The sequence below is a fragment of the Mirounga leonina genome, unplaced genomic scaffold (assembly GCF_011800145.1).
Source record: "Mirounga leonina isolate KUSES-001 unplaced genomic scaffold, KU_Mleo_1.0 Mir_127, whole genome shotgun sequence".
NCBI lineage: Eukaryota > Metazoa > Chordata > Mammalia > Carnivora > Phocidae > Mirounga > Mirounga leonina.
Genome location: NW_023270316.1, coordinates 914,429 through 931,481, shown reverse-complemented (window position 1 = coordinate 931,481; position 17,053 = coordinate 914,429). Strand labels below are relative to the sequence as shown.

Here is a 17,053-nt window from a genome sequence, read left to right as displayed (position 1 = left end):
TCCTGGCCGGTCAGGCCAGGTTGCAGCTTGTGCTCCCCGGAGGGGAGCGATGGGTCGCAGGCCCTGCCTAGAAGAGGAGGCAGCTCATCATGGAGGTGATGGTTCCTGCAGCTTGTGTGTTTTTCCAATCAGGCACACAGAGCCTTCCCGTTTAGTTCATGGAGACCGGGCCCGGGGGGTGCCAGGGGCCATGCATCTGCTCAGGGACCTGTGGGGGAGGGGGCGGCAGGCCAGCCAGGTCACCAGGGTCTCACTGGCCTCCTCCCCCCTGGGCCTCAACAAACGTGCAGAGAAAAGTATGAAAGCAATGTGGAAGAGGAAGGGGAGTGGAGAGCGGGTCATGGTGGTGGGGTCGGGGTACCCGGTGCCTGACCAGGAGGCTGGGTCTGCACTGACACTGTTCACCATGCTGATGGGCTACCAGAGCTGGTTTGCAGTCAGATGGAAAGGAAGCCCGAGAGGAAGAGTGAGGAACAGCCTGACCCAGGGCAGCACCATCTCAGGAGAAGCAGCAGGGGTGGAAGGATGGGGCTGTAAGGATCCAGAGAAGGGGGGCTGGGGTGCAGGGGAGGGGTAGGAAGGTGGGAGGGAGGCTACAGGAGGAACACAGTGAACCGAGGACCCAGCAACCACCGTGTCTAGCTTCACCTGCTGCGCCTGGGGAGCAGACACCTGCCTGCCAGGGTTGCCGTGGTAATGAGACGAGGCAGGTGGTGCCCGAGTGCAGGAAGCAGGCCTCCCACCGTGTCATCTGGCAGAAACCGGCTGGAGCAGGCTCTGGCTCTGCCCTCCACGTCCTTGTCATTCAGTGCCTGGAGCCTATATTCAAGTCATGCAAGTATTTTTGTAGGGTCCAAGGGGACACAGGTTTGTCCATGAGGAAATTGCTCCATGCCTGCCCTAGATTTTCTTGCACCCCAGGATGAGGAGGGATTAGTGCCAATCCAGGGCAGCAGCAGGTGGGAGGGGCCGCGGGTGCTCTGACGCCGCGGGTCCTTGGGGCTGCGGGGTACTCGGGGCCGCGAGTACTCGGGGGCTGTGGGTACTCAGGGGCGCAGGTACTCAAGGCAGTGGGTACTCCGGGCTGCGGACACTCGGGGCTGGGCGGACTCGTCCTTCACACTTTGTGTTTTCGTGTGTCGTCGTCTACCCTGTCTGCTAAATATTGCGGATTTTGACCAATACCACTGCATTTCCTCCCGTAGATCAGCAAGCCTTGTTTGGTGAGGTACAGGGCGCATCACTTACTTCAGCCCGAGGCAGCCCCTGTGGGCCGTTGTATACTCAGCTCCGGAGAGACCGGGCCTCCCGGTCACCAGGCTTCTCCCCAGGGAAGGTAGATGGAGGCCCCGAAACCCCGCTTAGGGAAAACACCTCCACAGCCAGGAATGCTGGCAATGGGAAACAGTCGTGCAAACTGCCCCACAAGGCCGGAGTCCACGGGGCGGCCACCGTAGGGGTCGGCTCACGCTCGCCCCGCCCCGTGGAGCCTGACCCTCCTCGATTCTCTGCAGTCTCCACCTCTTTCCCATCCCCTACGGTGCAGACTGTGGGGCAGAGCCACATTAAGCTGTCTCCCTGGATAGTGAAAAAGGTTTGAGTATCCGACACGACCCAGTGAAGAATGTTTGCAGCCTAAGGGAAAGCCTTCTGTGTGTGGAACTCTGGCCCCGGGTGGCTTCACCGCCCGTCACACGAAGCCGAACACAACATGGGCTCTGGGACTCTGCCCGTTTCTGAGAAAAGTAGCTTGTCATCAGCTGATCATGTCTGCGAACCCTAGAGCGATGCGCCCACCCGCCAGGCCCGCGGTCAGCCCTGTGTTGGATGCACTCCCGACCCTGGCTCCGGGCTCCAAGCTCAGCTGTCCCCACAGTATGGAGTGCCGTCCCCTGGCCATCCTCTGAGGCTCTGCAGGGCTCCAGAGGCTGAGCCGGTTCCCAGAGCTGGTCTCTGGCCCTGCAGACTTGGCTGGAAAGGCCCGCGTGCCCTTCGGGCCCCACAGCCTGCCCTGGAGGATAGGCTCCCTGCATGCTCTGCACCCCAGAGAACAGCTCCAGGGACAGGTGGAAGCCAGACACAGAGCCGCAGGTCCTCGGACAGCTGGACGGCTCGTGCTTGAGAAGAAAGCCCTGGCGGGCGCCAAGGAACAAAACACAACAGGCAGTAGAGATGGGTGGGGGGCCGGGCTCCGGAACTGTGGTGAGCACACGGGGCAGTGACCCTGGCCTGGGGTGTACCTGCCTCCTGGGAGCCAGAACTGCACCCCCAGGGCCTCCAGGGCGGCGGCGAGGCCCTGACAATGCGCTACAGAGAAAATGCCTGCGTACGTGGTGCCTCTGCGCCCTCCTTACTTCTCTGCATCCCCACCTGTGACCCCAGCCACTTAACATGCATGTGCTGGGCCGGCTCTGGGTGCTGGACCTGCGGCGGGAGCGGAAGCAGGGAAAGCCCGCCTGGGACTCTGCGGCGGCCGCCCAAGGGCCCACTCAGAGCAGGTGTGAGCGCTGTAGACGCAGGCCGTGAGGGCAGGATAGGGTGGGCTTGAGTGCCGTGGACGTGGGCCTGCAGGGCATGAAAGTGGGTCTCAGTTTGGGATGGGCGGGTGAGGGGTGCCCCTCAGAGAAGGACACATTTGGGGGAGAGCTCAAAGTGGGTGATGGATCAGCTCTGTGGGTGTTCGGGGCAGAGTCTAGTCTATCCCATTAATAATTTGGGATTTGTTCTGGCCCTTCTCTGACCATGGCCAGGACTGGGGACCTACGTAGCTCGCACGCCACAGCCCCACCTCTGGAGCGCTGGTGTCTGACCACTCACGTCCTGCCCCCGTGCCCCCCAGGGCATCTGGCACACATTTCTCAGATGAATGAATCCCATATCTGCAGAGGGAAGACCTTCCACCAGCAGCTTCCTCCGCAAACTGCACGTTGCGGTTCTGAAGGGACCTGTGGCTGTCCTTCCCAGATTCCCAGATGCAGGATGAGGGAGCGGGCGGCCCAGGTGCAGACAGACCCTGGCTGAGGTCACGGCCCACAGTGGCTGCTGTCTTCCTCAGAGCACAGCCTGCTGCTGGCGGCCCTGAGCCCGCACACCCAGGCCTTGGCCCCGAGAGCCTGCCGTGGCGCAGGAGAGGGGGGTGCGGGGAGAACTGTCACTGTAGCCCTCCCTCCACCATGCGCCCCTGTCCTCCTCCTGCTGAAAAGCCACGTCTCCTCTGGTGGTGGAGCCTTGGGTCTGGTACTTCTTTCCCAGAGCCGCTTTGGTTGCTGGTTCCTCGTGCGGTGTGGGCCTCTCTGCCTGCTGACCTGGAGGTGTCCCCAGGGGACACCTGGGGGGCTGTGCAGGGTCTGGGGCCTGGGGGACCTGCTGCCCTGTGGCTGGGGCCATGCTGGCGAGTGTGGCCAAGGGACAGGCTGGAGTGGCTTGGCTCTGAAGGCCTGGCCGTGAGCCAGGGGCTCGCAGCCTGGTGGGCTTGAATGGCCCCAGCCCGTCCCTGGGGCAGTACGTGAAGCCTTGTGCCTGCGGGCGTCGGCGGGGGAGCCTGGGGCGGAGTGGACAGGAAGAAGGGGATTGGAATTGTCCAGCAGGTCAGTCTGGCCACGTGACAGGCATGAAGGGGGGGTGTGTGCAGCGGGGGCAGGGCGGCTGCCCCTGCAGTGAAAGTGTACCCCCCAGCGTGACGTGGCGACCCCGTGGCCCCCTGAGGCCCAGGCCGGTGGGAACACACGCGAGTCTGCGACGTTATATTCCAACCGTGGGGCAAACCTGCCGGCGCCCGTGAAGGCTTCTGCCCAGAGCTTGGTCCCCTCAGGACGGTGGGGCGTGGGCTCCGGCTCCATTCCAGCCCCTCGGGCTCTTCCCGCCCAGGATCTGGTCCTCCACTAGTGGCCTGGTCACCTGGGAGCTCGTTAGCGCCATCCCCAGCCAAACCAAACCTGCATTTTAACGAGCTCCTCAGGGGTCCCCCTCCCCCTTACATTTCCCGTTCTTAGCCCTTGGGGGCGTCTGAGGCCCCAGCTGCTCTGGACCTGTTCACATGCGTGAACAGCCGTGCACGCACACAGCTCTTGGAGGAGCACAGACTGACTGACGGACAGACTGGAGCCCCTGGGCCAGGAGGTGCAGACCCTGCCCCGCCCCCGCGGGCTGGGGGCCCCGCAGGGAGGGTGCTGACGGGCGGCGGGGATGGAACTGGGACCGCGGGAGCCTCCCCGCGGGGGCCGGGCAGCTCCTGGCAGTCACATCTAGGGAGCGGAGCCCAGGCTCTAGCACTGAGACCCCGGGGGCAGGCCGGCGGACCACCCAGGAATGGAGCCCTGCCGCCTTCCTTTGTGCGCCCAGGACGGGCGTTCCGGGAGGCAGGCCGTCGCCTCCTGACGCGGGCGCGTTGGTGGTGACAGCATGACCTTAAGCCTCATCTCCCTGCTGTCGCAGGACCTCTCCGGGCTGTGGCTGCTCCTGAAGACCAGCACAGGTGTGTCCGGCTGCAGTTGGCACTGTGGGGGTGGGGGACGGGGCGCGGGGGCAGGCAGGGGCCTTCTGGGGACGCTGCGTGGGGGGCCCAGCAGAGGCTGTGCAGACGGAGGCCGGTTGGCCCTGTCGGGGTCCAGGCTGGGGCCTTGCCAGAGCAGGAGCCCCGCTGCGGGGCGGGGCGTGTCGGGCGCCGCCGCTGGTGGGGGGCTGTGACTGCCTTCTCCCCCCACCTGGCCCTGCAGGTGCCCGCCGTGCCGTAAAAGTGCTCACCCGGGAAGTGGGAAGGAGCTCTCTCCGGGGCTCCTTTGTTCGAGCTCTCCGGGAGATGGGCTTGTGGTGCACTGGCCGGAGCCCCAGGGCCTGGGGGGCAGTGCTGCGGTCCCTGGCGGCGACTCGGGCCAGCGCTGTCCTCACGGCTGCCGATGCTCACGCATCCCGACGGAGGGCTGTCCGGCAGCCGAGCAGGCCTGGGGGCCCAGTGCGAGACAGTGCCAGCCGCCCGGGCTCTGTGGGACCTGCTCCCACCCCGGCCGGAGGGTGGGCACGGCCCGCGTCCCCTTGTTGCCGTTCTGAGGATGGAAGGGTGCTCATTTTTTTTTTTTAAGATTTTATTTATTTATTTGAGACAGAGAGAATGAGAAAGAGAGAGCACATGAGAGAGGAGAGGGTCAGAGGGAGAAGCAGACTCCCTGCCGAGCAGGGAGCCCAATGTGGGACTCGATCCCGGGACTCCAGGATCATGACCTGAGCCGAAGGCAGTCGCTTAACCAACTGAGCCACCCAGGCGCCCTGGAAGGGTGCTCATTTTGAAGTGATTTGTCATAAGTACATTTTCCAGCAGGTGCTCCTGCCAAAGGTTGGCAAATTAGCTCATCAACTATTCCTGTAAATTTGACGAATCGGTCAAATCTTAGCTATCAGTGGCAACTGGTAAATACCCGAAATTTCCAGTTTGATGACAGAGGCCCTGGGTCTGTGGAGAATGTGCCCGCCGCTGAGGTGGCCACGGGGACGGGTGGGACACCAGCGCCGCATGTGTGGTGAGCCGTGTTGGACTTGGGGCCTGGGGTCAGCACATCGGGGGGAGGCTCTGGGGGAGACACTGTGTTGCACGAGGCTTGGCTGTGGGTGGGCCATGCTCTCGGGGCGCCCGCCATGTGCCCTGCCGCCCCACACGTGTATTCTGTTCCAGGAGGTTCTTCAGTTCGACCACGAGCCGTTTCAGACGGCGGCTTGTTTTCCTAAGTGGGGACTGGTTCTGGTTCTTGTAACTTGAGTTCCTCCAGCAGACGTTGCTGTCGCGGGTTTTCAAAGGAGCGTCCGCAAGGGCCTGGGTAATAAGGGTTGGAGGGTCTCCCATCTGCACAAACTTTGCTGTTTCCCAAAAACAAGGGTGTGTGTTTGCCCGAGGAGGAAGCAGCTGTTGGTGTGTGTGGCGGTGGGTCTTGGTCCTGCAGGGGCTGTAGGACACGTCACAGGTGGTGCTCCTGCAGGCCTGTGTCGTGGCATGCTGGCTTTGATTGGCACCTGCTGTTTACCAGCAAGGATGCCCACGTCGCCCTTCATGTCCTCATAGCCGAGGTGGTACCTGCCCTGAGTCAACAGGAGACCAAGGGGAGGCCACAGGCATGTCCGTGTCCCAGGGCGACTCACACCACAGAGCAGGACGGCGCGTTCGAGCCGCGACCGCATCACAGACTTGGGTGCCTCCCGTCTTGTCCTCATGACCTCAGTGAGGTCAACAGTGGTGCGTGACCCCTCCCCACCAAAGCCTGCCCCACCCCCTCCAGCCCTCCCGTCTGGCCCTGCCTCCTGCGCCGGCCCGTGTGCGTGCTGGGGCTCCTGGTGGGCCAGTGTCTCTGGAGCACCTGCACGCCTGCTCTGCAGGCCGCCGCGGTGAGGCCTGGAGTAGACGAGACGTGCAAGGTCTCAGTGAAGGTTAGTCAACCTCTTGTTTGCTTGTAGATTTATAGAATTCTTGGTGCTTAGAAGGTGGGAATAAAGTGCTTGCTTACAGTTCAGGGAAGAGTTCTGGAGAGCCTCTGGGATTCCTGGAAGGACTTGCTGTTGGTGTCAGTGACGAGCTGCATCGCGCCTCCCCTTCTTGCACGCGTGTTCTGTGAGCCGCCTTCTGAGGGTGGATCCGGAGGAAGGATGCTCGTGAGCACCTGCCCTGAGGAAGGACCAGAGGCAGTGATTTTCCTCATCTGTGATTCTTTAATGTTGACAAATAAGAAAACACCATCAGAAACGTTCCCTTTGTTTTTAAACAGCAGGGGCTGGCGTGGATGGGGCGTGTGTCCCTGGTGTGTGTGGCAGGGGCTGGTGTGGATGGGGCGTGTGTCCCTGGTGTGTGAGGGACACGTAAGTGCACCTGCTACTTGAGAGTCAGCGGAGATGCTGGTGCTGATAGCGTGGACCCGGGGGACTCCGGGCCGGGTGCTCCACTCTCGGGGTGCCAGTGCCATGGCAGGCTCAGCCCAAAGCCAGGGCGTGCGGCCGGCATGCTGTCAACCACGCTGCTCTGGGCTGACGGTATTTGCTTTTGCTGCGACCCAAAGTCTCGGTTTCTGAGGAGCAGGAGACGTCGGTCAGACTCTGCGGGGTGCATGTGCGGCTGGTTGTTGGACACACTTGGGATGGGGCTGGTTCTTTCACCTTCTCTCCCTCCCGTCCTCCCCGGCCCCAGAAGCTCGCTGAGATCCTCGGGCATCAGCCTATTCAGCTTCCAGGGCTGGTCCACACGGCACGCCTCTCCCAAGGGCTAGCCAGGTGCTGTTCCAGGAGCTTGCTGGGCTCAGCGTTCCTGGGGACACGGGCGCTGGCTCTGCTGCAGGGAGGGCCCAGCGGCTCTGCCCGAAATGGCCACTGCCCTGTCCTGGGGCCCCGTCCAGGCCACCTGAGCAGATGCTCCTCTGTCCTGGGACAGCATAGAGAGCTCACCAGCAGGAGCCTTACCAAGAATGAAGGGTCTGCACATACCTTGTGCAGAGACTCGAGTACGGAGCCTCACCTTTGATGCAGGAGCTGGTTGCAGTCAGCGAGCTCTGGGTGGGGCTGGCTCGCCTTCCATGTCACCTGGCCCACCTGTCCACCCACGTCGGGCTGGTGTGGCTGAGGCCTAGCTGCTCTCGTGCATCTCCCTCGCCCCCTCCTCCTGTTCCGGGCACTGAAAACCCACTGTGTAGCCACGGGCAATAAACTCAGACCGCAGGGTGGCCACGAGGCCTCCCTGCTGGGCCTGCCACGTCGGCCCCACCTCTGGCCTCAGGTGTTGCCAGTGCCACTTCTCTGGGAGCTCAGTGAGGTGCTGCCGTCCCTGCTCTGTGGTCGCCAGCTCCCAGGTGCGGCAGGCACGGAAGGCTTCACGGTGGCACTCGTGGCACAGTGTGGCCTGACGGCCTCGTGGCACTGTGTGGCCTGATGGCTTCGAAAGCAAACAGCACTCTCAGTTTTATGGCTGCCTCCTCTTCCCCAATATTTGTGCCTTAAAACCTGTCATTATGCCTCCGTCAGGTTTCTGAGCCGCGGCCCAGAGGCCCTTGTCACCCTCCTTTCAAGCCTCCTTGTGCTGACGCTCGTTTGGCAGCAGAGGGGAGCTCTCAGCTTCCCAAGCCCCTTGGCTGGCCTCACCTGGCCATGCGGCATCTGGGCCAGCAGTGAGCCCTTGCACCTGCTCTTGCCCACAGGGGAGGACGGCCTCCGGCCTGATCGCCAGCCCCACGGGGCATGGACTTTGGAAACCTTCTGGGTTCCGTCCCTGGTTCCCAAACCCGCGCAGGTGCACACTTGGCCACAGAGCCAGGGAGGCGACTTGGTGCTCTGTTGAATTAAACAGAAGTGTGACTCAGAATTCACAGGAATTTCAAACTCAGAAAAGTTCAAAGGGAGCTCCTGGCTGTGCTCCATCCTCGATCTGACCGCTGCGAGCACAGTGGCCCGTGGCTGCAGGGAGGTTCTGGGAAAAGTGGGGGCCAGCCCCGTCAGCACTCCGGGAAGGACAGGTGTGTGACGGCGGCCTCGGCGGGGAGACACCCAGGTGTGGGTGTGAGGAGGCCCTCGCCTGTGGCAAGAGCACCCTTCTCAGTTCCAGGGGCTCCAGGTCCCGTGGCCCGAGCAGCAGTCAGAGGTGGGCCTGGCCGCTGGAGCCCCTGGCCGGGACCCCAGCCCTACGTCCCGTGCGGCAGCCCGAGAGTGAGTGCTTGGCCTCTCTCCCCCGGCTCCCAGCCCAGCACCCTCTCGTCTGCCATGCCGGTGACAGCCGGAGCTGAGCGGGCTGTGTCCAGGGCGGGGCCCAAGCTGGGCTCGTGGACATGCACCTGCTCAGGCTCCATGTCTGTGCCCGTTTCTATGCTTGCCTTTGTGGGCCTTAAAACAAAACCGGGCCCGTGTGCTCAGGGAGCACCTGGTAGCTGAAGGCCGTGTTCATGAGGGCCCTGCAGCAAACAGTCCCATGAATGGAGCAATTTGGCTGCACAGCCCCCTCGCGGCAGCCCCGAGCCCTGGGAAGTGTCCCGTGAGGCCAGCCTCCCTCCCTGACCCACCTGCATGGACCCCCAGCCTGCAGGTGAGGCTTCCCTCGGGGTTCGGCTGGCTTGCCTGAGGGTCCCCAACCTCCACCTCGGTCCAGGGAGGGTGGAGGGAGCCCACTGAGGTGTTCCCAGGCCCGCTGCCATTTTCCCCATCTCTAGCAGCTCCACAACTGCCCACTCGGGCCGGCCTGGGGCTGGGGAAGCAGGAACGAAGGTCCAGGGGCCGCTGTGTGGAGGGCAGGGTGGAGCGCTGTGTGACCCGGGGGCCCCACTTGCCCCTGAAAGCAGCTTCCATTCTGTCCCTGCATGTCACAGCTGCTCACTCTCTTACTCCGGACCCGCTCCAGGCACCGGCTTCTCCTCCCTCAAGTGCCGGAACCGGCGACGGCAGCGTTGAAACTACAGCGGGGGGCCATGGGGGGCCACGGGGGGCCTCCCGACCTTGGGGCCTCCCGAGCGTGGGGCCTCCCGAGCGCGGGGCCCGCCCCTGCCCAGAATCGGACGCAATGACCCACGTGCACTGAGGGTATGAGGAGGTTTCTCACCCACACAGGGACTCCCCGGGGGAGCAGGGCAGGCCCAAGGAATGGTCCAGAATGGCCCGGAATGGCCCAAGGTGGTGTGAACGCAGGGAGGGCGTGTGCTCTGGGCGGTGCTGTGCTTGGGGGTCCTGGGCTCCCTGCTGCAGCCGAGGGAGCGCTTTCCCGTGGGCTCGCCCAGATCGGGGCAGAGGTGGGCCTGACAGTGGCACCCGAAAACAGAATCCAGGGCGTGAGGAGGACTTGGGAGAGCAGGACGTGGGCACATGTCAGCGTGTGTACCCGCCGCACGTGGGTCTTTGTCTTCTCAGGCTGGGATCGGAGCCCACGTCGGGAACTGTCTCCTCTAACAGGGCTTCCAGTTTTCGGATCTGGTTCTGAAACAAGGTCTTGAGGAAACGTCTGACGTTGACTTAAGGGGAGAGATGTTTTCACGCCGGTTCTGACGCGTTAGCACTGTCCGCGTAGTCCGGTGTGCTCTTCCCTCCGCACGTGCCCGTTCAGTCCCTGCGTGTGTGTGTGCAAGGCTGCACCTCGGGGGGACACTGGCAGTCCCCTGGCGCCCGCCGCGGAGACCCCTGCAGGCAGCGGTGACACTTGCCGTCCGCGTCCTCTGCCGTGTGGAAGCGAACACCGTCTCCCATGGTTGTTGTTCTCGGTAACGGCGGCCGAGGAGAAAACACCATGGGCAGAACTGTGGGCTCGATGCCCCCCGCCCCGGTGACTTAGAAAGCCGGGCGCCGGCCAGGGCCCAAGGCAGCTGCGCATCCCGAGTATTGGTGACAGCTAAACGCCCACCCACACGCCAGGCACTGCGCACGTCCACCCTGCGAGTGGGATGCCACGAAAACTAGCTCAGGAGGCAGAGGAACGCCAGGAAACCAGGGATCGCCGCGCGGGAAAGGCGAGTCAGCGCGCGGGCCGCGGCCCCCTGGCTCTAGCCCCTCATCAGAGCGACTTCCAGAAGGCCAGACAGACGCACCAGCAGCCCTGGACTCCGGGGGCCCTGGGGGCCTGGGCACGGTGTGCAGTCGGGTTCGGGTTTAAAGGCGCTTAGCGGCTGCTCCCTGAGCCAGGCTCCCAGGCCGCGGCCTGACCGTGGGCTTAGGAGCCCGATCGCCACCCACCCCGCAGTCTCCTCCACCTGCAGCAGGGACAGCGTTTACGACCTCGAGTCAGACGCTACTCAGACTCTAACGAAGAAAAATAAATACAGAACTATGGGGTGACTTTCAATGCCTCTGGGATCGGCTGAATGTCATTTCTTTGACCACCGACATGAGGGTCGGGGACCCACCGAAGCACGTGATGGTCAGGACCCTGCCGTCCGCTGTTGCTGTGGCCCAAGCTCACCAAGAGGTCCGACTTCTGCTTCTGCTCCTTCGAACCCTTCAAGCCCCAAGGAGCGTCTGCACTTACTAACCCATCTCTGAAGGTCACCCGCGTGACAAGCCTCAGATGGACAGTATCTTGTCCCTCCCTCTGAGGCTCTGCTCCTAGAATCTCCACGTTCCCTGCTGTGTGGCCTCCGGCAAGTCTCTGGACGTCTCTGTGCCTTAGGCTGCTCGTCCAACAGACGGAATATAATGCTCCCGCCTGCCGGGTGGTTGTGACAGATGCACGGATACGCGAAGAGTCTCCGGTAGCAGTGACGTCTCTACAATGACGGGTTTTCTCGGGCGTTGACAGGAGAGTCCCGTGGCTGCTCTCACCAGCCTGAGTTGAGCAGATTCCTGCACTTCGCTGGTATTTACGCTGCACCAATCGGCCGTGGAGTAGACGTTCAAGAAACGCTTGCTTTCTTGACTGATTTGAGGCCTGGGTGGGTTTGGGGGAGGTTTTTCCTTCTCTGCGCCGTTGGCCCAGCTGGGGCTTGTGTCGGACTTCCCCGAAAGTCATGTCTTCGTTTTAGCGAGGACGAGCTGGGCGCGTCCCCACCGGTTACTGGAGCAGCTCCTGGCCGCCCCGCCAGCCCCCGGAACCCGGGGTCCACTCAGTCAGGAGGGGTCCCTGCTGTCCCTGACTGTGGAGCCCGCGCACAGAGACCTTTGGGGGCTCCGACCCCAGCGGCCCCACCGCGGGAGCCGGGCCGGAGAAACGCTCAGGGCTGGGGGGGAGGCAGGTCGTGAGCACTGCCTACACTCGGGGGCCCTGCCCCGGCCTGGGCCCCTGGGCCCTCTCCGCGTGCTTGCCCAAGCAGCCTGGAGCCTGTGTTGAGGAGGACTCTGAGGGTCACTGGGACTTGGTTGTCTGCCCGTGGCAAAGACAGAGGTGTGGGGCCGCTAAGCTGGGCTTCCGCCAAGGCCTGGCTTCAGGCAGCCCCCGGGGCCGGGCTGACGCCGCTACGTTCCTATGGGACAGTGTTCCAAAAGCTACTTTGTACCAAGTTGTGTCTCGCTCAGAGCCCACGGAGTGTGTGCTGTGAGTGTCCGCAAGCCCGGGTATAAGGTGTGAGTGGGACGCCCTGCGGGGCCTGGCCTGCAGTGGGCGTACACAGGGCATCCGGCGGCCCACCTGGCTGACACCCTTCATAAGACAGGTGTTGATGAACAGGCAAACGTCCGCTTGATGGCGGATAGAGGCACCCCTCCTGGCGTCCCTGAGTGCGCCATGGACAGCGCAGCCTCGGACCTGCCGTCCATCCGACTGGACACGGGTCTGACCTCAGCACCGCGTCGCCTGGAGGCACAGCTCGTGCTGGGGCTGCAGCCAGCATGGGGCAGGCGGGGTAGGACATGCAGGGCACCCATTCTGTGCACACCTTACCGAGGCCCCCAGGTGGTTCCCACGCAGGCCTGAGCCGCAGATCCGCCAGGCAAGGGCGCGCAGCCTTGGGAGATGCGGGCCTGGAGCTCTGAGGAGGGGCGTGGGCCTCAGGGCTGCACGTCTTCATCTGCACCCAGGGCCACTATGGTCCCAAAGGGCTCCCAGATGGGGGTGGACTAGTCTGGAGCTGAGCCGGGTCCCAGGGCGGCTAAACTGTGAGGCGAGGGGTGGTTCCCGCCGAAGGGGTGAGTGGGCCACGTGTCCCCTGCCCTGTGCTGGGCCCCCAGCCCCGCCCCTGCAGAGCCCCAAAAGGAAGTGCTGCCCTCTCTGCGACCAGACCCTCATTGACCTCCCGGACGTGATTCTGTGACAGGCTCCTTGCCCGGGGGTCTCCTTTCACATCTGGCTGAGACAGGAATGCTGGAAACGGGGAGTTATCTGTGCAGCATTGTGCTCACACAGAGCCGTTCTGTGAAGGCGCGGGGCCTCGCCTGACCCTTTTATTGGGCCCGCGGGTGGGGCGACCCCCTTCCTGTCCAGACTTCTGACCCTGGAGAGCCAGGGAGGCTTGCCCATTTCCCCGAGGGTTCCTCCATTTCCTGCTGAGCCAGCAGTCACCATGTCCTCTGCCGCAAAGTGCGGGCCTGGCCCACATGGAAGAACTGCCCACTGCACCCGCAGGTCCAGGTCCCGGGGGCCAGAAGCAAGCAGGTGACAGCGACAAGCCCCTCGCGCCATGGTCCTTACTTATTTCCAGCTCTCTGAGGGGTGGGCAGTGACCACATAAGCCGGAAGGACCTCTAGATGGAGTCCATGCCTATGGACCCACCTGTGTGCTGTTTCCGGCTCGGGCTGTGCAGAGTGACACTATCGTTCACACCTAACAAGGGGCCTTCGACCTAAGACACAGTATTAGAATGCGTTCTGCCCCAGCAACCTCGCGAGTGTGGGATCTACAGCACGGCTGCAAGCTGACGGCCCCGCGGTCAGCAGTCCACGGGCTCCAGAAATCCTGCACCAGCCTGTGTGCACGTCAGGAAGAACTTTGCCGAACTAGCTGGATTCCAAATGCTGCCGTGGGAAGTCACCGTGTCACGCGCCCCTCGCTTCCCCTGTTCAGCGCAAGTTCTTTGAGCTCCTATCGCAGCGGGTGCTGGGCCGGGCCCTGGGCTTGCGTAGTGGCCTGCAGACGCTCCGGTGGGCGTGCAGGGCGCTGTGAGGCCCAGCTCGGGCCAGGAGGTGGAGAAAGGCCTCCCTGAAGACATGACCTCTTGGCCAAGAATAGAGTAAGATTGGACCGGCCGGCAGACATGGGAGACACATTACAGGAAGCAGCTCGTGCAAAGGCCCTGAGGCCTGAGGGACCTGGTCCACCCATTGGAGGAGCTCTGGGAACACGAGAGTGGCCAGCGCCTGTGGAGGACGGTGGTTGACGAGGCCCAGAGATGTCTCTCCCAAGGAGCCAAATTCGTGTTGACAGCTATCTGGCCCGTGGGACCGTCTCTCTGTCAGACAGCACAGGAATGGTTGGTAATAGTAGGCCTGTCCCTAGTACGTGGGAAAGCCCTGTGCCATCGGGTGAGCTGGGCACAGAGCAGACTGCTCATGCAGGACCGAGCTCAGGACTCTGGGAGCTTGGGGAGGAGGTGTTGCCCAGAAGGCTCTGCCAGGTGGACGCGGCCTGAGGATGACCGTGCAGTGTCCACCGTCAGAGGCCTGGACGCCCGTAGTCGTCTTTCCTTGTGGGCTGGTGGAGTCTGGCGGGAGTCTTGAGGTGCCGGTGATGGTGAGGTCTGGGGAACGCTCGTCACCGACACTGGGTCCCCGCTAAGGGACTTGCCCACTCAGTGTCTGCAGCTTTCCCCCGGCCCTGGCACATCTCCAGACTTCCGGAGCCCTTGCCCCCCATGGCCTGTGCTCCATGGCGTGCGTCTCCGGGGTTACGGAGGCTGAATGCGAGGAGCCGGGCACAGGTGCGGTATTAACCGCACACTTATTCCTTCCTTCCGAGGGGAGGAAAATCTGAACGTCACCCCCCGCCCACCGTCCAGGCTGCGAGCTGCAAACGAGTGCGTGCGGACATCGTCTGGAATTTAGAAACACGCTCCACGCTCTCAGATCAGTTGTTCTCAGCCCTGTTTTCCTCCCACAGAGGAGAGCCGCTGCGGAGACGCTGCACTGCCGGTGGGCAGCGGCCTCCCTGTCAGGTCCCGCGTTCTGAGCGTGATGAGCACTGACTGCTGTCACCTCCTGACCCCAGCCACCGCCACCGCCGCCCTGTGGGGCCGAGCGGGCTCGGGGTGGGTGGCGGCTCCACGGGGGACCCGCCCGTGTGCCCAGTGTGTCACCGTTTATCCTGGCTTGTTTGCAAGACCAGAAGAGCAGGCTTCCAGGCTGGTCCGTGCAGGGAGCGTCTTGCTGTCGCCATAGGGATTTTCCGGGTGGAAGAGTTCGGACCCGGATCTCCAAGCTGTTCACGGCCTGGGTCTTTAACTGGGTGTGGCAGGATCTGCGAGGCATCAGCATGGGTCCTGAGTCTCCTTGGAGAAATGGTGTTAGTGTCCCAGAAGGCAAATTCTGCCATTCAGCTGGGGTCACGTGATTGCTAGCGAGGCTGGCAGACACCAGAGCAAGGGCGGGCGCCCCACAGAGACATGCGGCAGCCCCACCCCAGGCCCCTGATCTAGGACTTGCGGCCTGCAGGCTGAGCCCCCGTTCCCGCCGGCGTCTGGCTCAGGGACCCAGCTGGGCACCCCTTCCTCTGTGTCTGCGTCAGGCAGGCAGGGGGCCCGTGCATGGGACAGAGCTCTGCACGTTCCCGCGTGCGTGTATGGAGGGTGTAGACCCGCAGCGGTGGCCGGGGCTCCTCGCTGACCTGCAGGTGTCTGCTCCAACTGCACTGGCCCTGGGGGTGCCCAGACCACTTCCAGAGCGGGGGCGGAGGCTGTGTGCCCCCTGGGTGCTCCTTGCTGGCGGCTTGTCCTCACTCCCACCCTCGAGTCCCTGCGCCCTTCTGCCTACACATCCATCCGTCCCTCCTCCCGCCTGCGCGCCTCCTTTCTGTGCCTCTCACACACACCACATCTTAAATATTAATGAATCACCCAGCACACAGCTTCCTGTGCGCTGAGAAACAAAGGTTTCTGCGCATTGGAAACTGGAATCCCTTTTTCCAAGCACGTGACCGCTGGTCCCCTTCGGTGTTCGTGGATGTGCGCGGCTGCGTAAGGCGGTTTCCACCGAATGACAGTGGTGTCTGTCTGCTCTCCCTGCAGATGAAATCATGCACCGGGACATCACCCCACTCTGCGCCGCAGACATCCAGGACCAGCTGAAGAAGCGCTTTGCATATCTGTCTGGTGAGCGCGGGGTGGGCAGGAGGGAGGGTCCGCGTGCCAGGTTGTGGGCACCCCTTGGTTTCCTGTGACTACGTGGGCCCGGCCCAAGCGCTGGGAACCAGGGACAAGGCCTAGGACATGGCCTGCTTTGGATTTCACCGAGGGCCGGGAGATGTTGTGCAGCTGGGGGAGGGCAGCTCGGGGTCCTGAGAGCGACGCAGCCCGAGCGCTCCTGCCTGCAGACTCCAGAACGCTCCTGGGGCAGGTGATGTAGAAATAGGGCATAGCTGACCTCCTTCTTGCAGCGTCCAGGGGCTGAGGGCCTCCCTAGCCAAGCAAACCTGGCTTCTGCAGAGAAGGCCCCAGAGTGCAGCCGACATGGACAAGCGGCCGACTCTGCCCCAGCAGCCTATCCTGAGGTCCCCCTGTATCCTCAGACGCTGCATGGCTGCCACACTCCCCTCAGGTCCCAGTTTGCCTCCACCCTGTGGGACGACCTGCTGTCCTGCCTGGCTGGCCGTGGTGTGCGACCCCAGCGGCTGGACAGTGCTAGTGCATTGTGGGTGCTAAGGGTATGATTACGTCTGTGCAGCCGCCCTCACGGCTGCATGGGGGGCCCCCATCTGGACAAGACAACCTCCCATGGGTTCCTTGTGCTGTCAGTCAGGGCCTCTCCTTCTCCGGCGTGTGGCCCTAGATGCAGACGGCCCTCTCCCCTCATGAGCCCCCAGACCAGCCCCGCACCCCCCAGGGCTGCCCTGGCCCTTCCCTGGCTCACCTGCCCATCCCCTGGGCTGGAAGCGCCACTCCTCCAGCCGGGCCCTGACGTATGGTGCCTGACGTGTGGTCCTGACACATGGCCCTGACGTGTGGGCCCTGATGTGTGGTCCTGACATGTGGTCCTGATGCGTGGCCCTGACGCGTGGCCCTGACACGTGGTCCTGATATGTGGCCCTGACATGTCATCCCTGATGTGTGGCCCTGATGCATGGCCCTGACGCATGGGCCCTGACGCGTGGCCCTGATGCGTGGTCCTGACGTGTGGTCCTGACACGTGGCCCTGACGTGTGGGCCCTGACATGTGGCCCTGATGTGTGGTTCTGATGTGTCATCCCTGACGTGTGGCCCTGACAAGTGGCCCTGATGCGTGGTCCTGACATGTGGTCCTGATGCGTGGCCCTGACGTTTGGTCCTGACACATGGTCCTGATGTGTGGTCCCTGACATGTGGCCCTGATGCATGGCCCTGACGTGTCATCCCTGATGCATGGCCCTGATGCGTGGGCCCTGACACGTGGCCCTGACGCATGGCCCTGACGCGTGGTCCTGATGTGTGGCCCCGACATGTGGCCCCGACACGTGGTCCTGACGTGTGGTCCCTGACATATGATCCTGACGCGTGGTCC

The 17,053-nt window shown here is 63.3% G+C and overlaps 1 protein-coding gene across 8 annotated transcripts in view; it reads left to right on the top strand.

Annotated features, from left to right (window-relative positions):
* The window catches only part of MCF2L (MCF.2 cell line derived transforming sequence like), a 95,057-nt gene that overhangs the window by 24,902 nt on the left and 53,102 nt on the right, over nt 1-17,053 (top strand). For all 8 annotated transcript variants that reach the window (XM_035003032.1, XM_035003033.1, XM_035003028.1 and 5 more), the window contains exon 2: nt 15,586-15,669. In XM_035003032.1, the coding sequence (XP_034858923.1) occupies nt 15,586-15,669 (84 nt within the window). The remainder of the gene's footprint in view (nt 1-15,585; nt 15,670-17,053) is intronic.